General features: G+C 44.2%; 1 protein-coding gene across 1 annotated transcript in view; it reads left to right on the forward strand.

Moving 5' to 3' along the window:
- HTR4 (5-hydroxytryptamine receptor 4) overlaps positions 1-25,908 on the forward strand; it is a gene marked incomplete at both ends in the record, with an annotated part of 129,754 nt that overhangs the window by 46,869 nt on the left and 56,977 nt on the right. Inside the window, 2 exon segments of the mRNA XM_080626923.1 lie at positions 11,798-11,923; positions 12,885-13,085. Coding sequence (XP_080483049.1) covers positions 11,798-11,923; positions 12,885-13,085 — 327 coding nt within the window.

A 25,908-nucleotide genomic window follows, 5' to 3' on the forward strand; every position in this document is an offset into this window, starting at 1 on the left:
TTTCAGTTCTGTTCAACTTTGTTTTAAAGGCCAGGACCTGAAAATACAAAGTTTGTTTGTTTTCAAAGCTTTCTTCCCACAGTGAGATCATAGGCCTGTGGTGATGTGCCAGCTCATTGCTCACTGTTGGTAGGCTAGTCTGGAGACTTTACCAGGGCTTGCTCTTTTGTCCTGGGTTCAGCAGTAGCAGCCATTTTTCTCCTTCTTAGTAGCTGGTGCAGTGCTGTGGTTTTGACTGTCAGCCTGGGAACAGCTCTGATAACACCGATGTTTTCACCTGTTGCTCAGTAATGTTTACTCTGACCAAGGACTTTGTGAGTCTCATGCTCTGCCAGGGAGGAGGGGAAGCCAGGAGGAAGCAGAAACAGGACACCTGACCCAAACTAGCCAAAGAGGTATTCCATACCACAGCACGTCATGCCCACTATATAAACTAGGGGCAGTTGCCAGGAAGGGTTAGATCACTGCTTGGGTCAGGTTGGGTATCAGTTGGTGGGTGGTGAGCGGTTGTATTCTCTCCCCTTGTTATTTCCTTTATCATTATTATTATTAGTGGCAGCAGCAGTGGTTTGTGTTATACCTTAGTTACTGGACTGTTCTTATCTCAACCCATGGGAGTTACATTCTTTCGATTCTCCTCCCCATCCCTCTGGGAGCAGGGGGAGGAAGAGGGGGGGAGTGAGCGGGCGGCTGCTTGGTTCTGAGTTACCATCTGGGCTTAAACCATGAAATCTCATGAGCTTCCTGAGACCTCCGAGGATTTATCTGAGGGCAGGCTGTTGTCTACTTAATGGGAAGTGTAAGAGGAGAATAAATACATCTAACTAAAGAAGATATTCAGGAAGGACCTGATTCATGTTAATTTAGTCAAGAAGTTCTTGGGACTGAGAGCTCAGCAGTGAGGAAGCTGCCCAAGAGCTGTGGCATGTTTCTGAGCACACCCAGTTAGTGGCTTGGGTATTTGGAGGACATGGGCAACTAAAGGGTGTCACAGGAGTCCAGACAGATTTTGAGTTACTCTGCAGAAAGGAGGCATGGGCTGCCAGAGAAGCTTGTTTGGGGCTTGTGCATCAAGGTAAACCTCCTCTTTGCTGGTAGACATCCCTGGAAGGTTAATAGACTGCCTTTCTTCTTTTCGAATTAAACTGCTTTTGTGGATTTTGGGCCACGCTACAGTGGAAGAATACGTTGGTTTTTTTTCCTTCATTCCCAAGCAGCTGAAATAGATTTGGTCCCATTACTGTCATTATTTGCAATTTCCATTTTTATGGGCCATAATGGGGATGTGATTTTTGGGCTGAGCTGGCAGCTACAGTGAAACATGGAGGTTTTATTTCTTGCAATTCAGCTACTGTTCAGTATGCTTTCCTGAGCCCAGCAGATCTGGGACTAGTCCAGTGCAGGCACCTAGTGTTTTTGTATTGCTTATGTGTTCTCCTGTAAGCCACGCTCTAAGCCCTTGTGGATGCTGTCTCCTTGCAGCAACGTGAAGATCTATTTAGAATTAGTCTTAGTCACGCACTGTAAGACAGAAGATTTCACTGGAGGTCAAAGCTGTAAACTGATTCAGCTAACAGTGTCCCTCACCTGAAATACCTGTTGAAGTTTGAATGAGCAGAAAATGAACTGCAAACCAAAGTAACTTTCTGTGCTCATCCTCAGTTAAGATGCACTGCAGCAGCTTTCCAGAAATGTCACTAATTAAAGTTTTCAGTGCTTTATGACTGGCAGATGTACTGTGTTTCCAACAACCTTGCAGACCCCTAAGCAGAGAATTTAAGTCCAATGGGAACACACCTCCCTGCTTGAGCAGCCTGGCTGCTCAGCACTGGCAGGAACCTGCCAACCCCGGGTTGGAAGCTGGTTTCCCTGCTCTGAGGTGGAACAAATTACACACAAAAGCAAATGGCTGTTGCAGTCTGCTCTTTTTGAACCTTGTGTCTCTATGCTTGGTTGATCCCTTCTCTAACACTTGAAAAGAGCATTGAGATTGCAGTGTCATTTTATAGGTGTATCTAAGATGCTGGATGCAGGCAGCTTACCTTTTTCTTCTTCACTTGTCTCAAAACTTTACCAATAGGGCCACGATACAGCTGACGTGCCCAGCCTTTCTTCCTCCATAAGCTTTTAAACCCTTAAACTGATCCTATGTTTCTGCTGTATTTTATCAAACTTCAGGCCTTTGCTTGTTTCCAAGTATGTCTGGGCAATAGGTTTTATTTGCAGTAGGGCGAGCTCTGTTTTCCCCTCGAATTCTTCTTCTTTTCCTTTCAAAGTTCTTGGACCAGTTTCCTCAATCAGTGGCACAGAAGATTATAGACCTGTGGTACCCAGTATATCAGGGTGTAATTTATTTGCAAGTGGTCAGTTAATCAAACTGGAAAAAACTTAAAATCAGCCTGCAGTGAGGTAGCTGGTAGAGGTAACAGCTCGCTCCCAGTTGTGGATCAAACCAACCTGTGCGTGCAAAGTCCATATCTGATGCCTCAAGGTCATTTCACTCCTTTGTGGGGAAGAAAGTCTCTTCTCTTCACATTGTTCTCTTCTGTAACAGCTTCCCTAGGAATCTTTGTCAAGGGCTTCTGCAGGTGAGCATGGTGAGATGTTCCTCCTGGAAGCTCTTGCACTTGTTAGCCAAAGGAAATCACAACTGAACGAACACTTCCGGAGCTTCTTAGGCTGGCTTCAGAGAAATGCAGGGACTTCTGGGTGCAATCTGGGTTGCATCTGAGTAGAATGCTTGCACTTACTATCTACAAAGCAGTTCCAACTGCTTGATTTTCCTCTATCCTGCTGCTTGCCCAGGTTGACATCTTCACTTGTTTATTTGAAGCGAGAAATGTGATGAGGCTTTTGCGGAGAGTATTCAGAACATGCACTTAGCTGGGGATATAGAAGGAGGTTTAAATAAAACAAGAAATCTGAGTGCTCTGTTCTTGAATCAATGACTTTTCATGTCCTTGCTTATAAAGGAGCCCAAATAAAACAGTGGTCTAGAGCCCAAATAAAATAGTGAAGTTCATACAAAATGAGCTGGTGAACAAGTGAAAGGTTTCTGGCTGACACCTCTGGAATTAGCTTTACAAAACTCATGTCTTTATGGTAAAGCTCAAATTGAGGTAGCAGAGTTGGAAATGTGTGACCTCTCAATGATGACTTCTGCAAGCTTGACCGATGTGTTTTGTGTCGGGGTACAGGGAACTGGTTGGGCAGTTCAGAAATCAGGGCATTGAAGAAGGGACTAAGGAGGCACACCATTCCCTGGGGACACAAGGCAATCACTCTGTCAACCACTCGAAGGGGCACACACCTTGGGAGCCAAACAGATGAACTCTACCAACAGTCTTCAAAAAGAAGTGAAAGTGCCTGCTGGCATCGTCTGGTAATGAATGAGCTGGGAACTGGTTTCATGTGGCTCAGAGCCACACAGGGTGTCTGTGGGGAGTCTCAAATAAAATGTATTCCAGAAATCAATGTATTATCTTGTCTGTGCCAAGTCTTCCATTAGCAGGGGTAACAACAAGAAACTCTTTCATTCCTCTAGGTCCTTGAAACTGGGAAACTATCCAGGAAATATTAGAAGTTAGACAGCCAATAGCTGTATTTGTCTTTTTATTGTCCCAAGCAGTGGGAAAAGTACACAGGGTGGATATTTTAATATACAGCCTGATGCCAGGGCTCTTCACCAGTTTTGACTAAATGCCTCTCATTTAACAATATTTCCCTGGCTGTAAATACTGCTTGCAAAAGCAGAGCAAAGTCTTCATGATTGTTGATTTGAAAGACTTGCAACTTCCTTGCTTTTGGAAAAGATGGGAACGAAGGTTTTCCCTGGTTTTAAAATGAGAACTCAGTAAAAGAATGCCCATAAAGACTAAGACCTTCTATCAGGGTGTTTTCATAGAGTTATCTTTGGGGAAACAAGTGTGTGGGCATACGGCAGGGCTTACGTTTGGTTTTTCCTAATGGGAAAACCTATAAGACAGGGAAACAAATGCTTTTAGCCCAGGAGCAGCAGCTCACCCTTAAAGAGAAGTGGGCTCTGCTTGATCAGTCTCAGTTTTGCACATAGTTATTGCAGGAGACATCACACAGTTTTCTGTGAGAAATCTGGGCACTCAGAGTATGTTTAGCATGATTTTTCCAGCTTATGCCTATCACAGAAGAGGTTATGTCACAGGTCTGCATCACTACTCTCTGTTTCTAAACTACTGAGATAAAGCTTGAGATAGTGGTACATGTATGTGTGATGGTGATGTTGCTCATGGCTCTGTAAAGTAAAATTCTTTTGTACAATAACTGAATCACAAAGATTCCTGTTTGAAAGTACATGCTAGATTCTGTTTTCAACATTTATAGCATATGGAAGTGAAATGAATGACAATTAATGGGAATGCTGCTGGGAACTAAGATGCTTCATTAAATCAGATCCCCTGAGTATATAACTATGCTGTCTTTGTCATTTGAACATACAGCCTGCTCTGTTTAAGACTTCTGTATGACATAAGATAGGCAAGAGCAACTTACCTGGAAAATAGAGGATAATCTCATTATTAATATGGAATATATACCAAAAGTCAGGTTTATTTTTGTGCTTCTTTCATCATCTTCTGTTCTTCCTTGAACTGACTTGTAGTTTGGAAGATGCAGTGGGCTTAATTCTGAGGAGCAATTCTAATTGGGAACTGATCAAGGCATTTCTGATTAAAGGCATCTTTGATCTTCAGTTTTATTCAGCATTTACAAAGGAAAAATGATTGTTACAACATCTCTGCTGTGCTTTGTAGTGTGCCTAAATTCCTTCCTATGCCTAAACCAGAGATTTGATTTTTCATAATGCTGACCTCATTAAAATAAGTAGACCCTGCATATCCGAAAAGTATAGTTATGTTTGTGTGAACATGAAAGGGGACTATTCAGGAAGTGAGGGGGGTGTTGGGAGTAAAATGTGAAGACTTGAAAGTGTATTAAAGGAACAAAACATAGTGCCGAGGTCCTGCAGCTCTGAGTAGATTGTGATTTGTCATTGCAGAGGGCTTTGCACAAGAGCTCTCCTGCAGTAGCTGTTAGTGGATCCAAACAAAGTGATTGGAGCAGCTGTCCTTCCTCCATGTGAGCACTGTCATCTGAATCTAATGCTAGTTTCATAAGTTAATTTTATCTTTTATCTTAGTTGTCAGTCTAATGGTTTTCAAGGATTGTACTTAAATGCATCAGCCTCACAGCAATGTACGTTCATATGTGGGTGTAAGTTATGTAACACTTGATCTGGGGAAGAGCAGAGCCAGGTTTCGTCCTTCGTTGTATGGAAAGTAGAGACAGACGTGGCTGCTGGACTCCCACCTAACTTCCCTGCAAGGGGAGAGGTCCTGAGGCTCAGGCAGTTCCTTGGAGACTCACTGGGTCTGGGTTTGTCTCCTACCTCTGTCACACATTACCCATGTAACTGTGCAAACTGCCATCTGTCTCTCTCAGTCTCAGACCTTCACCTGTATGAAGATGATGATAAAGCATCTCATTGTTCAGGATCATCCAGCCCCACATCCAGTTTCCATCTGGAAAAGGCAAGAACTTCTGCTGATGTAAGCTAAAGAAATGGCATGGACCAGCAGAAAGCTTGCTTTTTTTCTACTTGGTTTGGCACTTGATGCCCCTTATGCATTGCTTGTCAGCCTGAATCTGGGCAGTCTCACAGCCCAGGGAGCATGCAGGGCTGGAACCATAGCTCATGCCCTGATGTCTCCTGGGGTCCCGAGGCTCCAGTGTGCACCCACCCCTGAATGGGAGAGTGCTCCTGGCACGTACTGATTGACTGCACAGCCCCCACACAGCAATTTTTACAACATTTAAATAGCCTGTCTTTTTTGCTTCGTCTTGACAATTGATTTTAATCAGTATTATCACCTGCTTAAAACAATTCTCCAAGCATTGTAGCATTCAGCTTCCAGGAGATATGTAGGAGCGGAGGTGCAGGATCAGTGATGTTATCAATAGTTTTGTTTCAAACCAGTATGAAAGGAGAAAACCTCATCCCCTCCCACCCACCCCACCGCCGCAATTTATTTGGTTAAAAAGAAAGCACTCAAGCTAACCATATGACTGAGTTATTTTGATACGTGGAATGCTGTTTATTTCTGGCTTGTCAATACTTAAATTAATTTCAATCTGTTTCTAAAACAGAAGTGAAGTGCATAATTGATTTGAATCTGTTAGAAGTTGTCCTGCCATCTGCACAGTCTGAAGTGAAGCGGCACAGGCAATGTAGCATTTGAAGTCACTAAAAGAAATTACACGCTTCTGGATTAATGCTGACTTATGATTAATATTTTTAGGTGGCAGTACAAAAGAATATGATAACAGTTGGAAAGCCATAGATCAAATAATATCTTCCCTATTGTCATGTTTCTATACTGAGACATGCATTATTAGGTTTACTCGTAAAATAACATATCTTGATTTTGAAGTATTTAACACAGCCTCTGATTTTATGCCTAGGAATAATCAGGGGAGTAGAAAGGAGGAGAGGGAAACGACAGCTTATTTGTGGTTGAAGACCACATGATGTCAGATAGATTTACAGATGTCAGCTGGAGTTACAGAGGGAAAAGCCATGGCTTAGTTGAAAACAAAGCGGACCAACTCTTCCATGTACTCCCCATACACTGAGGCCACTGTTAAATCAGGAAAGCTCTTTCACATGCTCCCACTGCTCCATGCTTTTAATCTCCTTCAGTGATGATTACACACATCCCTTGTTATGAAGTGCTCACTATGGTTTCTGGCTACCTCCAGGAGATGCTCCTCCAGGTTACCTCTGCAGGCAGAGCTATTCGTCTCCAGTTTGGAAATGGGCCATTCAGCCTTCTTTGTATCAGCTGTGGTTCTCTGTCCCCAAAAGCCAAGTCTTATTTGTTCAACCCTCACTCTCTTTTCCATCTTGCACTCCCGCAGGAGTGTCTGTGTATTACCCAAGGTGCACTGAGCTGTTTATTAGAGAGGATTTTCCTGTGGCAGTGCAGGGAGGTCAGGGTGTGATGTGTAACGAAAACCAGAGGAGCAATGTACGTGGTCTTACCAACATGACTGATGTGTGTGGTTTAATTGCTGCATAAAATATGCAGAAGCACTTGAGGTCATTTAGAAAACTTGCGGTGTTTACAGGAAAGTAGAAACTGAGCTTGAAAAAATAATTACACTTTTTTTACTCTCTTTAATGACTATACAGAAGAGCCTTTTAAATACATCCATGTATGGGTTTTAAGCATTCATTCCACATAGGTATTTCACCTTTTTCCTTAAGTGATTTCTATATTCCTACTAACCAACAATCATTTTGTCTGAATCTCATTTCCTCATAATAGCAAACCCATCAATCTCTACTTTATTAAACAGGGAAGCATGCTTGGAAGCCAGAGTGCTCAGATTTGATAAAAGATGTTATGCAAACCATTGATTTTAATTTACAGCAATATCCACTTCTTTCATTATTAACAGCTTTGAATTACTGAGACTGAATAATTAACAAATATTCCTACTTTGTGATAGATTATTTAAAAGGCAGATGTATAGAAACAGCCCAGATGAACATCCTTCCTGCGCTGCCAGTGGTGCATATGGCTCTCTAATGTTCCCCAGGGGAGCAATGCAACATGGCATGAGAGAAATATTCCCTGGAGAAATCTCCCAAACACTTTCGAAACTATTACCACAGCAAATGCTTCCTCGACAAGTGTGCCAGTGTGTGTTCCTGACCTGCTGGCCTCTGTTCAGAGCTCTGGCTGTGGCCAGCCAAGTCAAATGATGCAGAATAGGATGCCTGTGCTTTCAGGGCAGTGGTGCCTGTGTACACTGGCTGAAGCTGAAGCACCCCTCAGTCTCTGAGCAGGGCAATGTCTGGTGACATGTGGCTCAGTGTCAACCCCCTCCCAAGGCACTGTATGGTTGAGTGAGAAGCCCCATCCACAGCTCACCACCCTGGCAGGGTTTGGGGTGAGGGAGGTGTCGCTCCCCCTCTGTACACGCTGCAAAGTGCAGCTGCAAGATGCTCAAATAAAGCAGTGATGAGAATTGTTTAGGGACAGCAGAAGGATGAGCAAAGCTAGATAAGACAAACTATAAATCTAACTCAGCCTGGCTCTGTATAAACTAAACCATCATCGCCCTCTTTACCACTGTGCCACCATATGTGTGTGTACCCATGCTCACTCAGGAGGACAAGGAGCATCTTTTGTACGGTGCTGTTCAGTGTGGTTTGACATTTTGTTTCACAGATGTCGCCACAAAGCAATGTTAGCCTATTGTGAAAGCTTATTTAGGCAGGTACAATTACAGCTTGGCAGTCAAGGTGCCTTTAATCCCAGCATCCTCATCGTTCCTGGTGTTTTTCATCCCACCTGGTACCCAGCTAGAAGGCCTGTGGCTGAGACCTGCCTTTGAAGCTCTTTTCCGTTTCACTTTAATTTTCATGGTGTCTTCTGCTACTGAATGTTATTAATGAAGGCTCTGGCATTCAGTCATGCTCAAAATACTGATGCTTGACAGGTGTCTGACCTTCCCCAGCTGTGCAACATTGACCTGCAGGAGCTGGGCAAGTGGTGGGCTCAGAGCCGTGTGTGCACCTCTTGTGCATCTGTTGTGCATGGTGCCCACAGGGAAGGACCCGCTCCTGGCTGCTCATCGTTTTCCAAAGGACTTGGCTACAGTGCAGGTTCAGGTGTCAGCAGCTCCCACCTTCCTGCCTCCCACAATCTCCAGTGCAGGATTTGCTTCCGAGGAAAATAAGGTCTTGCAGATCAGCTGTATGTGGGGATGGTTGGGAGAGAGGGAGAATGATTTCTAGCAGGGGAAGAAGGGACACCTATTCTAGGAGCAGCCATGTGGTCAGTTCTTTAGGATGGCTTGGAATTTCAGTGTTAAAATAAGGAATTAGATGCCAGTTACCTTTAATTTTGAGGAAAGAATCTCTGTGTGGAATTTGGGGTGCTCGCTGGTAATTAAGAAGCACAGAAACTGGTACTATTTGCTTGATTTTGCATTTAGCATGTTACTGTGACACCAAGAAGGAAAGCTGCCCAGAGACAGTGTTCACCATGTACTGAGAGTTCAAAAGACAGACCAAAGAGAGGAAGGCAAATGAATCCTCCACAAGTTGTTAAGCACAAGCCCACTGTGGTGCAGACCTCTGTGGCATGAGAGAGCATGCAAGGGAGGTACTGCTGTATGTGTGTAGGTATTTTGTTTCCTACAGGCCACTGTCAGAATGATGGATTATGCAATTCCTTTTGATCAATAGGAATTTTATTCTGTCAGATGAGAATAAGTGTGACTGGGCCAGTGTAGCCAAATTGCAGGCAGCAGTTGCAGTGCAACCTTTGCAGGCACAAAATCCACTTGTTGCAAGAGTTGTCCAAGAACTAACGAGCCAAGGTATTGGGAAGCAGCGCTCTCCAGTAAAAACTGGGAAGGACACATTTAGTTCAGGCAGAGCCTTGTCAACATTTCTGCATACACTGAAGTATTTGCCTGGAGCTGCCAGCTTCTTGGAGCATTAATTGCCCCCACTGAAGAAGTGTCAAATTCAGTAGACATCTATTTCTAATTAAGTGCAAACTTTCCGATCCTAAATAAAACACATCTTGACTTTGCCTTTCTCCTATCTTAGCATCTATAATTGACTTGCACAAAAACAAGTGCTGGATGAAAACCTGTGGCTATGTCTGACTGCTTCAGCATAACCCCAGAGACCTTCCTACCTTAAGCAGGACTGTGTTTACTGACATTTGCACTGATAACAGGCAGGGCAAAAGAAGCAGTCATGCCTTTACCTCTGGGTTGGGATCATTCATTCCAATACAGGACAAAACCCACCTCCTTACCTGATACCCTTCACCCTTAGCCACCCGTATCCCCTTCTCTGTACCTCTGCAGCCCACTTTCAGAAGGCCATGTGCCTGGCAGCACTAAGGGACATTTTGCCTTGAAACCTTATAGAGTTGTGTCTACTGTATGTGACATTTATTAATCTTTTAGTTTTCACACAGAAGATTATTGGAATTAAAAGCTACCTGTGCTGTCACAGGTGAGAAAGCACCACTTGGCCTATGGGCATACCTTTATGAAGATAGGATATGCAGTTGCCTTGAACCTCTTTCCTATTAGCCATATAATTGCACTTGGTTTTGAGCCTGCATGTATCTGCCTAGCGCTGTTGTTTTCTGTGAAATTAGTGTGAGGCCAGGGAATCTCTTTTCCTGTTCTTTATTTGCTCATAAACATCCCATCTCTCTCACAGTGATGTATTTCCTTCTAAAACATTGAAAATCAAGAAATTCCTAAGGTATTGTTCATACTCAGTATGAAGAGTTCAACTGCAGCAGGCTGCGATCTGAACCCACTGATGCAATAGGCAGTGGGCAAAAAAAGCTGTACTCAAAGTGGCGTTGCTTTTAGGACAAAAAATTGAGATTGTGATTAAGTGGATGTTCTGCAGTGCAGACTCAGGGTGAGGTCAGTTCCTAGAAGCTTATTAACAGGTAGCAGAGGCAGGACTTCAGCAGTCTCTAATTTTTCTCAGCTTTGCCAAAACCAGGACAATTCAAAGAGAGAAAGCGTAAAAGTCTGGGCTGTATTTAGTAAATAAGAAATGACCCTGGAGGAAGTCAAAGTAAATCAGAATAACACTTCAATCTTTCAGTTACCTGCACAATCTCACAACGTTAATCCCGGGTGCTGAATGCCAGCTCTGTGTGCTGTGAAGAAATTTCACTGCTGAATTAGTGTCAAATGCTTCTCTTAATGCCAGTTATGGAAAAACACCGATTCTCACCAGTGTAAAGTCATAGGGAAAGTTACACAAAATGGCAAAGGTTTAGGATGCATTTTGTTCTGGATTCATATTTGGAAATAGTTTTAAAAGAAAAATGGCTCAGAATTTTGTTATAAAACCTATTTTATGAGGAATCGAACACTATTTATTATGTGCTGTGTGTTACCTCCCTGCTTTGCAGGCTTCAAAAAACCCAACTTTTTTGAGACATTTGACAAGATATTTGTAGAAATGCAGATTTAAAATATGTCCAACATTGTGTTCTTGTGTTATCCTTCCTTGTTCTTTTCTTTCTTGTCATTAAATGAAAGAAATTATGGGCGTCAGGGTAGAGGGATGTCAGGTTCCTTTTAAACTTTATTTTCTTTTCCCTAATTGTGGAAAAAGAAAAACAAAAAAGAAAAAAAGCCAGACTGGCTTTTGTTCTGTGTTGCAGAGTGAAAGGAAGAGAGAACAAGGGAAAAGATTATATAGATTTCAAAATTCAAGGTGTAAAATGCTCATCTTGAGGAAAACTTTGAGAAGAATGGAAAAATGAAAGAAAACCAAAACACTTCTGCAGAGAAAATAACTTCATTTATCGAGGTGAAAACAGAATGAAAATGTTTTCATCCCAAGGCTCTCAATTGGAAGGGACTCTCAGAAATCAGGCACAGTTCACTCCAGCCCTCAGAGATGGGCTCCTTCACTGTACACGCTGGTGTACCCATCGCTGGGAAAGGTGGGTGGCTGCGGGTGTTGTGGGTATCCTCTGCCTGTAGCCTTTCTGCTGATGAGCACAAGCCTTGCAGCCTTCCTCATAAGCACAAAATCTCTTTATTAATGGTCCTGGTGGGAAGGCTGCTTTGCTGTGGGGGGATGCTGCTCTCACACTCACAACAAGAAGTGCCCAAGCACCTTAGCACTGCCCAGGCAACCCTCTCCCAGTGCCACTGCAGCTTCTTTTCTCTTCTGTTTCTGTGTGCTCCCCAGTTCGAGTGAGGGCTTTGGCGTAGCGGAGAAGATCGTGCTGCTCACCTTCATCTCCGCCGTTATACTGATGGCCATCCTGGGGAACCTGCTGGTGATGGTGGCCGTGTGCCGGGACAGGCAGCTCAGGTGAGCCCACCCAGCCAGGGGGAAATGCCCATCTAACAGGACCCATGTCCGCAGCTGAGGGCATAAACTGTCATGAAAAGGGGTGTCTTTGTCCATACATTGCACAACTGCGATGTCAGACCCACACTGCCTTGGTGCCTCCACATTCAGATTTACACTGGGGTGGGGGGATCAGTTTGGTATCCATATGCTACATTTTTAGCACTTACAATGTAAAGAAACCAGATAGAGCAGTTAAAAACAGAGCTAATTCCTTGGAGAAGCATCTTGTCCTCTGCCCCTTTTCCATCTCAGGTTTCCTAATAAGGCCCTCAGAAAGCCATGCAGACCAAGGCCCTGTGGTCATTGTGCCAGGCACTGCTGCAGCCTGGCAAAATGCTGCCAGTGATTTTGGAGGGAGGGAGAGTTTTCACAGGCACAGCTCCTGTCTCGATGCTTTGCTGCTACCCTGGGAGTTGTCAGACCAGCCTCAGGAGCAGAGTGAGATATTTAACAGTCTCTATTCATATTCTGCGTGGGTTTTTTAATGGATTTAATTCTATTTTATTGTTATGATTTAAAAAGTACTCTTCAAGTTAAAATTACAGCTTCAGTCTAGATTCTTCTCAGAGCTTTCTGGAAGGATTTTCTCAATTTACAAGTTGAAATAAAGTTCCCCTTCTCCACCCCAAACTCTCCAGTGCAAGCTGTGAGGCTGAGGCACATGGAGAGGCCTGTGAGCATCTATTTGCCTCTTCTGTGTGAGCAGAAAGATGTGTTTCTGCAGGGAACATGGTGGATATTAAGCTCTAAGACCCAGGAACAAGCCAGCAGTGACCATTAAAATGAGGAGTACATTAGAAAGAACCATTTAGTGTGATTAAGTAAGTTAGACCCAAACAAGAGCTTAAATCTCTGTCCGCATGTAAAGGATGCTGCAGTGAAACTATTCTACACCCTAATTTTGTGATCTGTCTTGCAGGAAAATCAAGACCAATTATTTCATTGTTTCCCTTGCCTTTGCGGACCTGCTGGTGTCAGTGCTGGTGATGCCATTTGGAGCCATTGAGTTGGTTCAGGACAACTGGATCTATGGGGAGATGTTCTGCCTGGTCCGGACATCCCTCGATGTCCTGCTCACCACAGCATCAATCCTGCACCTCTGCTGTATTTCACTGGACAGGTATGAACAGTAGGGCATAAAGAATAATTATAGTTGCTTTAAGCTTTTTCAGTGTTGTTGCTCTTCAGCAGTAGCCAAAGGGAAATATGAATCTGCTGGGAACTGTAGAACAATAAGTCTCTCTCAGTAGCTGATTTTGGCAGGAGGTCTCTGAATCCTCATGAGTATAGAAAAACTTGAAAAGAATGAGATTTATATCGATAGAGGAAGCCAGGTTCTCAGCTGCTTTGCATCACAGCTCTGTTTGCATTAATGACCAGACGTGGCACAGTTTCTGATTTAAAGAAAAGACACCTTAAAGATGGATCCAAAGACAAATCCTGTGCATCATGCACAAGATGCTGTTTTAGCAGGGATGTTGCTGTCCATTATGACATCAGGTGCTGCTCACTCCCAGGGGCTGTGGGCAAAGCTTGGCTGGTTCATGGCTTCATATGTAGTGCTGAACCCCGTCTTCCCAGGCACAAAACCATTAAATTATCTGTCTTTCTCTCTCTTGTCAAAAGAATATTTGACATATCTTCCAAATGCTATCAGAACTGCTCTTCCTGCTGCTAGCAGCCATACAGGCAGACAAAAACCAGTATTACTAAATGACCTTGTGACATATATTACTAAATTATATGAAGAAAGAGCAAAAAGAGCACACACAACCCCCCTAAATTTTATGGGCTATTTTTCTAAGGCATCCATTTGCACATCTTTATTGGTAAAGGCTACCAAGGATAGTAAAGCTGGTGAAAAATGTGTATGGGTTCCGTGGAAAATGCTGAAAACTTCCTTTTCTTTAGAACTTTTATTGCAAAAGTAAGATGAAGCTGAAGTCTTTAACAATTTATGGCAAACAATTCTGTTTTACTGTTGTTTGCAGCTTTTCAAGGTAAATGACAGAACTTCCCATATAGAATAGCAAGAGTTTTCACAAGATAAATACTTAGAATAAAACATTTTGACTGGCTATTCTAATATGCAATATTTAGAGCTTTCATTTGAGCTGTGTGCAGAGATTTCAATACCTTTAAAATACTATTACTTATTATTACTAATAGGGCCAAAATAACCATAATCATTCTCGTCGTCATGACAGCTAATATTTAAATAACACCTTTCATCCAAAGAGTCTGTACACAGCCAGACTTCAAAAGGTGCTTGATTGACTTCTCCACTGATGGGCAGCATGTCTTTGTTGTAGGACAGAGGGGCACCAGCACAGGCAGTGTTGTAGCCAGAGAGAAGCTGATCTGCAACAGCTACTGTGCGTTTCCTAATCTGGAAGTTTACATGGCTGGAACGCAAATAGAGGAAGCTCATTATCTTAAAAACATTCCTAGTTTGAGCCAATTACCAGTAATGCAGATGTTAGGCACTGTGCTCTGTATGTGGTCTTGTTACATGAAACATTGGAGTTTGATTCTCCAGGCTCTTAATTAAACATGGGGCTGTGTAGAGAAAGGGATGTGAACGGAAAATATTGTTTTACACCTCCCCTTCACCTCCTGATCTCTGACAACTGCAGGGATGAGAAACCTCCCCTATGGGGTGCACAGAAGGAAAACTCCCCCCTTTCTCCTGCCTGTGCTACCCTCTTGCAGAGCTCTGCCATGCCATGAGCTCTTTCTCCTGCTTCCTGTCCTCGTCGGATCCCATGTTCCTGGGACAGCCTTGTCAGGGTGTGGCGAAGGGGTTGAAGACAGCCTTGGTTCTAGGGCTGTTGAAATGCATGGCTTAAGGAGGATTATAGCTCTACTCTTACTTCTATGCTCTTTTATTCTTTGCCCAGGGAGTCCTGAATTCTCTCTGCCAGATGCAGAGCTCCATAGCAATGGGTGAGCATCACTGCCTGCAGCAACACATAGATGATTCCCCTTCTTTTGGACAGAGGGAAATGGGGACATGAGTCTGGAGACCCTCACACCATTCTCCCATCCCAGGACAATAATGAGTAGAATACTACAAGGAAGAAGGGAACGGCTATCTTGAAAGAAAGCAGGAGTTCTAACTGTGCTTTGGAGGAAACTAAATCACTAGGCTTGTTCTACATGTCTTCTGAGGAGGTTTTGGGAAGGTGCAGTCCCTCCTGCACTGGCATCTGAGGGTGGTGGGCACTGCACTTGAATGAGTCCCGTATCAGCATCATTCCATTGAAGTGCTTGGCCTTCTGTGATAAAATTATCCTGCTTTTAAAGATATCTGTTTACCAAGTGTGTATTTGAACCTGTTGCTTCCTATTTCCTATAAGCATTCTTCCTATTTCTTCAGGATTAAAATGATTTTTTAAAATAGAATGAAAAATGGACACACTGGCTAAAAAGAAACCCAAACCACAAACTCACCAATACTGGTGCCAAACTGATAAGGGAAAAAAACTGTTTAGGGCTCTGAATTTGAAGGTTCCAAGAGCTGGAGATCATGCTAAGTGTCACAGCAAAAAAAACCCCAACAAACTTTAAGAAAATGCCTGTAGATTCATCCTTATAAATGCACTGACAGAGAGAAATCCCCCAATATTTGCCATGCCCTCAATATTGGCTATGGTAGACTAAGCAGCAGTCAAAATGCTTGAAAAGAAGCTGAGGATGAATTCATTAATGAGTGCTGGGTGTGCTGAAAGCCTCTGCACATTGAGGGGTGAGGGAGCAGAGCTGCCTGGGATACAGAAGTACTGCGGCAATCTCCATGACAGCTGACAAACCTGAAAGTGCCAGATGTCAGGGAATTACTTCAGGACACACAAATGCTCTTTCTCTTTCACACGTGTTTACTATACATGTGCTGTTCTTTGCTGTCAGGCAGAGGGAGAGAAAAGGTTCTCCAAGCTGGTGGCTGGATGCAGGCATGGGTAATTATCACAACCTTTATCTGTTGCTTGCTGCTTTCATGCTGAAGAATGACACCTCTGCAGACTAGCTGCCGAGCTGATCTAAATTTTAGGTAATTCTCTGGTACATTGTTTTTCTTGTTTCTCTTCTCAAAATGGCTTTATCGAGTGCTTGTCAGGGTAATGACCACCACATAATACCATTAGCAGAGCACTAACAGCAACATCCCCGAGACAGACTGCTTCTCTCTAAAGCACTTGAATTTGCCATAGAAAGCTTTCTCTATCTTCTAATCTCTGCAGGGCATATATACCTCTCCCAGCCATCCAGTCTTGCTGTAAAAGTTCATCTTTGCCACTGACATGAGAAAAGCCAGGTTTTCATCTTAGAAGTTTCAAAAGGTGTGTTTCTTCTCCCAGTACAAGAAGGCACAACTATGTCTGTGTTTGCTGATAGTGAGTGTCAGCTGAGAGAGAAAGCCCAAGATCTCTCTGTCTCATGTAGAGGGAAGAATCTCAAGTCAGCTGCGTGGCTTTCATCACTTTCTATTCGATCAGACACTTCAGCATGAATCTGACTGAGTGCTAAGGCTGCTGGGTTCTCCCAGAACCCAATGTCAAGTTCAGGCCACTCACCATGATGCTCGAGACAGACCAAGGTCCCTCCTGTAGCACTGGACTGGCTCTCCTGAACTGCTGTGAATGAAACTGTTGTGAAGGTGGGTCATTCCCTAGCCATCTTCCTCTCTTAAGCCTGTATTTCTTCCTCTTATTGATTGGCTAATTAACATGATTTTCAAAATGCAACTTCGCCATGGCCTATTTGTGTCCTCCTGAAGTTAAACATCCACCTGGACATCATCCTTGAGCACAAAAAGAGTCCTAACTTGACCAGGAATTTCTATGCTAATTCCTGAGCTCTTTCAAGTCCCAAACAGTCTATTCAAAATACTTTCTTCCTGAATTATCACTGTATATGTTATTTTACATTTCTGCAGTGCTTGCTCACTGGCATGGTCTGTCAGCCTGATCAGGTAAATCAGAAAACAGGTTGTATAAAAGCGATTGCTTTCCACCATGCAAGCAGCAGTCCTTGATGTCTGCAGATCCAAACCGCAGTGCCCCTTAGCTAGCAACGCTGTCAGGTCTAAACATTCACAAAGACCAATGACATTAATTCTTTAACCTGCTGGGCCTGTTTAATAAACCATTTTCCAGTTGAAATGAAACATGAGGTCTTTTCCTCTGGCTTTCAGAGGAGGCATTTGGGTAGAAGAAGTCAGGGAGAATGTAGACTCTTTGATTTTGGCCCTTAGCACATCCCTAAGGATGTGCCATGGTCCATTCCTTCTGCACTGGGGGGAGTATTACACTTGTGTCATGCTGCAGGTCACCTGTAACCAGTAATGGTCCCACTTCACTCCTGTGTCCTTTTCACAGAGATTAATTCACTTTTGCTGCCATGAATTTGACTGCAGTTCCAAACCTCCTCAGCAAGCAGGACAATGAGGATTTTCAGCACAGCTTGGATGGAGTGGTGGATACAGAATAATAGATCCATTTTCCATACCAAAAGAAGGCTAAACCCCACCTTTTAATTCTGCTTATTTCTTCCTCCTGATTTTCTTCCTCCTTCCTTCCTGTTACTGTGTTTTTCCTGGAGCATCACTTCCAGGTGTGTTTTGGTCTGCGATCATCCTGAGAAAGGGAAGGAATAAATTTCAGCCTCTCTTCATGTCAGTGCTAGAGATGAAAAGTGCAAATGTCCACACTTCAGCCACATTTGAATAGATACAAGTACAAAAGTTTTCTAAATCCCACTATTTCTTCAGCACTTTGCCAATTTTTAAAATCCTTTTCCTTTTGCAAACAACTCAAAGTTGTGCTGTTCCTGGTGCATATCAGTTAAAAAGTGGGTACCTGATAGCACAGTCTAATAGTGATTAATGACTTGGCAGAGTAACCATCCTCTAACCCATCTGAGCAGCGTACCCAACAGGTGCTGTTCACTATTAGGATGTCACAGACTAGCAAAGTCTCCTAATTTCCAGCTGCTGCACCAAATTCTCCTCTTGGGACTTGGACAACAGGCTTTCAAAGTGTCTCCTTCACTTGTCCTGTGCAAACATAGCTGAGATTTGGAAAGATATCAGACAGTTTAATTTTTATAATATTCTGCAGTCATCTCCAAGCAACTTTCAGGTCAGCTCCAATTACTTACTCTGGTATGAGTAAGAGCAACGTGTCTTTCTTTTTGCCTCTTGTCTAGGCTTTAAAGGTTGCTGGCAGAAACTCGAATCTCTGTTTTTTCCCACAGTGAGAACTAACTCCAAAACAGTGTTCAGAGGACAGAATAGATGAGGAGGTAGTGGTGGATGGCCCTGAGAAGATCAGAGCAGGTAGATGAATGCCTGATTTTCTGTGCGGGGATGGATGACTCAGCCTATCCTTGATGTGTTTTCTATCTCCACAGCACCACTGGTCCTGGCAGCTGGGATGGAGCAGCACTGACAACACTGCTTGCTTTGCAGTGCTTTATAGAATCATAGAATAGTTAGGGTTGGAAAGGACCTTAAGATTATCTAGTTCCAACTGCCCTGCCATGGACAGGGACACCTCACACTAAACCATGCCACCCAAGGCTCCAACCTGGCCTTGAACACCGCCAAGGATGGAGCATTCACAACCTCCCTGGGCAACCCATTCCAGTGCCTCACCACCCTCACAGTAAAGAATTTCCTCCTTATATCCAATCTAAACTTCCCCTGTTTAAGTTTGAACCCGTTACCCCTTTTCCTATCACTGCAGTCCCTGATGAAGAGTCCATCCCCAGCATCCTTGTAGGCCCCCTTCAGATACTGGAAGGCTGCTATGAGGTCTCCACGCAGCCTTCTGTTCTCCAGGCTGAACAGCCCCAACTTTCTCAGCCTGTCTTCATATGGGAGCTGCTCCAGTCCCCTGATCATCCTCGTGGCCTCCTCTGGACTTGTTCCAACAGTTCCATGTCCTTTTTATGTTGAGGACACCAGAACTGCACACAATACTCCAAGTGAGGTCTCACGAGAGCAGAGTAGAGGGGCAGGATCACCTCCTTCGACCTGCTGGTCACGCTCCTCTTGATGCAGCCCAGGATACAGTTGGCTTTCTGGGCTGCGAGCACACACTGAAGCCGGCTCATGTTCATTTTCTCATCGACCAACACCCCCAAGTCCTTCTCTGCAGGGCTGCTCTGAATCTCTTCTTTGCCCAACCTGTAGCTGTGCCTGGGATTGCTCCGACCCAGGTGTAGGACCTTGCACTTGGCATGGTTAAACTTCATAAGGTTGGCATCAGCCCACCTCACAAGCGTGTTGAGGTCCCTCTGGATGGCATCCGTTCCCTCTGGCGTATCTACTGAACCACACAGCTTGGTGTCATCTGCAAACTTGCTGAGGGAGCACTCAATCCCACTCTCCATGTCACCGACAAAGATGTTGAACAAGACCGGTCCCAGCAGCAATCCCTGAGGGACACCACTCGTTACCGGTCTCCAGCCGGACATCGAGCCATTGACCACAACTCTTTGCGTGTGGCCATCCAGCCAGTTCTTTATCCACCAAGTGGTCCACCCATCAAATTGACGTCTCTCCAATTTAGAGACAAGGATGTCTTGTGGGACAGTGTTGAACGCTTTGCACAAGTCCAGGTAGATGACGTCAACTGCTCTACCCCTGTCCATCAGTTCCGTAGCCCCATCATAGAAGGCCACCAAATTGGTCAGGCAGGATTTCCCCTTAGTGAAGCCATGCTGGCTGTCACCAAGCACCTCCTTGTTTTTCATGTGCCTTAGCATGCCTTCCAGGAGAATCTGCTCCAAGAGTTTGCCAGGCACAGAGGTGAGACTGACTGGTCTGTAATTCCCCGGGTCATCCATTTTCCCCTTCTTGAAAATGGGGGTTATATTTCCCTTTTTCCAGTTGTCTGGACCTTCACCTGACTGCCCTGATTTTTCAAATATGATGGCCAGTGGCTTAGCAACTTCATTTGCCAGCTCCTTCAGGACCCGCGGATGGATTTCATCAGGTCCCATGGACTTGTGTACGTTTAGGTTTTTAAGAAGGATTCTTTGTACCTATGGAATAAAAATAATTGCACTGCATATAAACAGACCAATAAGCTGTGATAGTCTCCAAATACAGTAACCTGTCAGAAAAGGCAATTTTTTTCTCCAATACTTGCAGTGCACTTTGCAATACAGTATCACAGTATGTTAGAGATTGGAAGGGACCTCAAAAGATCATCTAGTCCAATCCCCCTGCCAGAGCAGGAACACCTAGATAAGGTTACACAGGAATGTGTCCAGGCGGGTTTTGAATGTCTCCAGAGAAGGAGACTCCACAACCCCCCTGGGCAGCCTGTTCCAGTGTTCTGTCACCCTCACTGAGAAGAAGTTTCTTCTCAAGTTTAAGTGGAACCTCTTGTGTTCCAGTTTATACCCATTACCCCTTGTCTTATCATAGTTTGCCATTGAGAAGAGCCTGGCTCCATCCTCATGACACTCCCCCTTTATATATTTATATACACTAATAAGGTCCCCCCGCAGTCTCCTCTTCTCCAAACTATAGAGACCCAGCTCCCTCAGCCTTTCCTCATAAGGGAGATGCTCCACTCCCTTAATCATCTTTGTCGCCCTGCGCTGGACTCTCTCCAGCAGGTCCCTGTCCTTCTTGAACTGAGGGGCCCAGAACTGGACACAATATTCCAGATGCGGTCTCACCAGGGCCGAGTAGAGGGGGAGGAGGACCTCTCTCGACCTACTGACCACCCCCCTTCTAATACACCCCAGGATGCCATTGGCCTTCTTGGCCACAAGGGCACAGTGTTGGCTCATGGTCATCCTGCCATCCACTAGGACCCCCAGGTCCCTCTCCCCTACACTACTCTCTAACAGGTCGTTCCCCAACCTATACTGGAACCTGGGGAAAATCACTTCTCAAAGCCTTGGGGAAAAACAAAACCAAAACAAAAAAAAACCCCAGTCTAAAGCAAAACAGAGGCATAGGTCCTAAATGTCTTTATCTTGGGGTTAGATGAACATCTGGCAGCTCTGCTGTTCCTGCAGCCAAAGCATCTCGCACCCTCTCTCTGCTTCTTCCAGCTCTCCTGGTGTCCCAGCCTGTGAAGTCTCCATCTCTGCTCAGCACTAGGTACATTATTTGCTGGGCATGTTTGAAACATTTGCACATTTGCTATGTAACGCACAGTAAAACAGACCAAACTGTGTGTTTGTATATGCAATGCTGATCTTACTGGAATTCAAACATACCACATAATCGCTGCTAAATAGAGGCTAAAGCAAAGCAGATGTATCCAAAGAGTGTTGGAGCACCAGAGTGACAGATGCTTGTTGCACCATTTACAAACATTAATTAACATTAATGTACTGTTCAGGCATCAAATTAGCACAATCCCTTGAGAGAGATGATATTTTAGAGACTCACAAACCCAGTGCTCTGCAGTGGCAGTCTGTGTGGAAAAGAAGCCCTCTCCCTTGTGCAGGGTGGGAGGAAGCACAGTGTGAGAGCACGTGCAGGGGGTGCAGGAAGAGTGCCAAGCTTTGAGTGTTAGCAGGAGTAATGAGGTTTAGGTTGTGGCTGACTCTGCTGCCTCCTGCTCCCAGCGCTGCATCATGCCACTCTCCATGCTCATCTCTTTTGCATGGCCTTGGAGACTGTGCAGCCAAGGCACAAGGGGTTGACTGGCTAGCCAAAGGATGCCTGGACCACGGTGGAGCTCAGGGTCAGGAGCATGATGTCTTTCTCAAGAATGAGGAGAAAGGAGCTGTGCCCAGCACTGTTCTGCAAAACAACTGGCCAGGGCTGAGGAGAGGTTATTAGTGGGGAGACTTATTAAGTTACAGGTTAGGCTATCAGTAAGTAATGATTAGACAGTTGGCAATCTGATTATATGACGCGAATTCCAGCTGTGGTTTTGTATCGGTCCACAAATCCCCTGTGCCCTTTTCAACTGGAAAGACATCTGATCTCATACAGCTCTCGGGTGCTTAAAGTGGAGAAACAGAGAGCCTGCATGGGAAGGGACTGAGCAAGGGCAAATGCAGCCAGTCCATGAAGGCTATGAGATGCAACTAGTAACTGTGGAGTTATTCATGCTGGCACTCAGCCTGGCGAGAAAACTGACATGGGATTTGCAGGATTTGGGTCCGAGAGCATTAGGAAAAATAACGGAGCAGATGGCCATGGCACACCCTTAGGGGTGCACTGTCCTTTACTAATCTTTACAAACCCTCGAGAAATATGGTAATGTATTTTGGCACTGTTGCTGCCAATAACCCTCAGCACACAGTGGCCCACACGGGGACCATGAGGGAGCCCTCTATCTCTGTTTGGCAACATACATTTGTTTGTATTACTAGCTAAATTTATCCAGTCCCAAATTAACTGTTCTCTTTAGCGTTTTTCTCAGTGTAATTATCTCAACGCCAGCAGGCCGTTGTTTTTCTATTAAGAATTTAATTTTGTTAGATATAATCGTTTTAGGACTATTTTGTTTCTGGACCAGCGATGCACAACTTTGTTTTATTTGGCGCAGGCAGAGACCAAAGTTTATTTGCTCAGTGGGAAAAAGAAAAGAAACAGCTGTTCTCTCCGAAAAAATGCAACAATGTGATTATACAGAGGCCAGAATCTGGCTTCACTGAAATATCGGAAAAGCCAGTAGTGCTGTTTTAGTTTCACAAAGACACAATGAATTGAGATCCTAGCTCCTTAGACTTCATCACCTGGTCAGCTGAAGATTCTGGCCCAGTCTGGATTCACTGAGGGAGAGGAGGAGCATGCAAAACCATGCTCAGATTTGGGTTTTTGTGGTGCCTCAGAGTAGAGCTCCAAAAAGACAAAGGGGATTTTCCAGCCTAGCGCACTCCGTATGTATATATTGTGTGCCACGAGGAGGAGTGTCTCTCTTCTGAAATGAATGTCTTTGCTGCAGGAGTTTTCTCTTCTGAAATGAATGTCTCTGCTGCAGGAGTTTTCTATCAGTGCAGTTCAGCATCCTCAGCATCTGAGCTGTCTGCCTGGGGGTAGCCCCTGGAGCCCTTCTGCCAGGTTCAGCCTCCTCCTGGCTGGTGGGTTAAGAGCAGGGTTCGCTGTGCTGGCAGCTGCTGAAGCCTGTCTGTCTGCTGCTTCTGGTTCTTTGGCCTCTCTTTCCTTAGGAGCTCACAAACAAATCATTCCCACTTTGGTGTTTGAGGCATGGTTGGCACAGAGCCTCTATGACCATGGTTGTTGCACCCTGACTTTGAGATAGAACTAGTAGCACCCACAGTTTCTCCCTATTTTTTTATAGATTATTTAAGGGGGATAAAAAATTGCGTATTCAGTAAATTTTCCTTGTCTGATTTTGGCCCCAGTGATGACAAAGCATATGGTATATATATAATTGTATACATGCACACGACACCAAACGGTTTTAAACGTGGGCAACCCACGGAACCAGTCTGTTTAGTAAAGGTGGGTGTGTATTTGTCTATCTGTGCTTTCTAAGGAGCTTCTTGTAGGGTAGTGTCTACATGTTCATAGCTCAGACAAAGTTGTATTGCAAACCAGGGAGATGCTTTAATTTTTCTCCAAGGGCAAGGAATTATCTAATGCAGTTAAGGAATTACATTTCTGTAATGCCAGCAGGCAAGGAAAGAGCAGAGGTGTGGTTAGAGCATCACTGATCCGAAGGCAGAAACTGAGGACTCCAGTACTGCTTTCTAGAGATGTGTCCAGGGTAGCTTTTCTGCTGCCATTTGCTCGAGGAGGCACTTGGATGTCCAGGCTGATGGATGGCCAGATGTGCCAGCTGTTGTATCATTACCCGCTTCTCTTTAACCACAGAAATTAGAGTATGTTAATGTTATTGTACCAGCTGGTTATGTAGATCATTGGATCTTTGATTTCAGTCTTGACCACAGATACTAGTCACAAAAGGAGTCTCATAGTGTTGGTGCTTGATAAACATGCAGACAGTCACTACCATAAATAGCTGTCCTTGCCATGGACCACAGCTAAAATATGCTGGTGTCAGATCTAGGCCACCAGTGTGTTGAAATGCAGTGCTGTTTCTCAGTCTCAGTCTTTCCTTTCTTGTGTACAAGAACCTAGAAACTATAAACTTGTAATAACTACAGGTGGCATTGCTTAAAAGTTAACGTGCTTTTCAAGACTTATTTTTCCTGGAGGAGAGGTACGGTATGATACAAGAAGCATGCAGGCCATGTTTGTGCATGTAGGTGTGGGATTTTTTATACAGGCAAAATGGCAACAACACCCATGGTTTACAACGCTTAAATTTCTGCAAAAGCCTTGGGCCAACACAGCAGATTCAGCATTCAGTTGTACAAGGCAAGACTATAACTGAAGTTCATTTTCTGTCTATTTTCTCTTTGGCTTCACAGCTTTCCTCTTATCTGCCATCTCCTGTTTTCACATATATGCAAGTTTAACATTAGGCAAGCTGTCCATGATCCTGTTGCCTAGGAATGTGATATTGTGCCTTCTCTACCCAAAGTGCTGAAGGCTGTTAGGTACAAATGTGTTGCTGATGTACAGCTCATCAGGCATTTCTGTCTGCTTTCTGGTTTTATGTTTAGCACTGACTGTAAAGAGGAGCTCGCCGGCAGGCAAAGTGCCAGTCCTGGTGGGAAAGGATAAGATATTTTGCTCTTACAGCTCTTGGATATTGTGTGTTTGAGTGGCTGTGGCAGCTCCAGCTGATGATGTGTGTAGGAATAAGGAGGAAGTTGCCCCACAGACTGGGGCACTGGGCACTGAAGCCTGAGCATTTCTTATAGCTTTTGTGAATGTAATAGAGGTGCACTGGCATCCCTCTGGAGATGCTGGGAGAGTGCGTATAACATGACAGGTCCACTGTCAGGAATTGACCCATTTGGCACTAATCAGTCTCCCATATCACTGGAAATTCCACTGCATGACCAGGGAACATCACATTCCTGTTCCTTGAGACAGAATCTGGCCACTGCACTGTTTCGTAAAGCCAAGGTGACAGTCGGCAGGTCACAAATCCTCAGTAGCTAGGCATATTCATAAAGGCCATAAATAAGGCCATAGGAGTGATGGTTCTCTTCTTCTGAGCCGTCTGTAAAACGTTAGCATTTGAGTCATTCATGTGGTAAATGTCTGATATGGGGAAGTTAAAGTATTATAAGAACCTTTGCTTTATGGAGCTACTTGGAAGTTCTACAGCTCCAGGAAGAGATTCTTTGTATTTCTCCTTCAACAAAGAATGTCACAACAGAGGTGGCGGAGAGGATGTGTTTTGCCTTATCTGCTCTGCTGTAAGAAACAGGGAAGTTAACATTTTCAGCGAACTGCAGAAACACGGTCTTGACTGATAATAGTAGGAATTAATATTTAATTAAACTTGGACATCATATTAATCATGTGTGTATATTACACCTTATATTCATCCATCACACTGTCATACCAGTACATAATAAACAGTGTTTATGGGCACAGGAAAACAGCTTTAGCTTGAAAGAAAGCAGAAATGTAGAATAGAAAAATGTCTTTAATTCAGCTTTTGACTAAAACTACTGATAATCTTAGTGACATAATTACTTTTCTCTCAGTGAATAAATAGCTACTTAAATGCCCAAACCATTGCATACATCAAATCACCAGCTACTGCAAAAATTAGTGTGACTTCAGTGATTTCAGTTAGCATACACAGATTTCTGTCCTCTGACTCCTGGGGCCATCGAATGGAAATCCTGCTGAGCTATGGAGAAGTGGATGGTGTGCTTCCCTGCCTCCCTCAGCAAAATTGTCACCCACACTCTGATTGTGGAACCTTGTTACCCATAACAGTGTAGGGCAGCAGGAACCCAGCTCGACTTCTGAACACAAGGGACCTCATGGTAGCAGCAGTTAGCAAAAAATCTATCTATATAATCTTCTGACATGTAAGTGGAGGAAAATTGCTGCTGAATCACTGGGA

The sequence above is a fragment of the Psittacula echo genome, assembly GCF_963264785.1.
Source record: "Psittacula echo genome assembly, chromosome: 11".
Classification (NCBI taxonomy): domain Eukaryota; kingdom Metazoa; phylum Chordata; class Aves; order Psittaciformes; family Psittacidae; genus Psittacula; species Psittacula echo.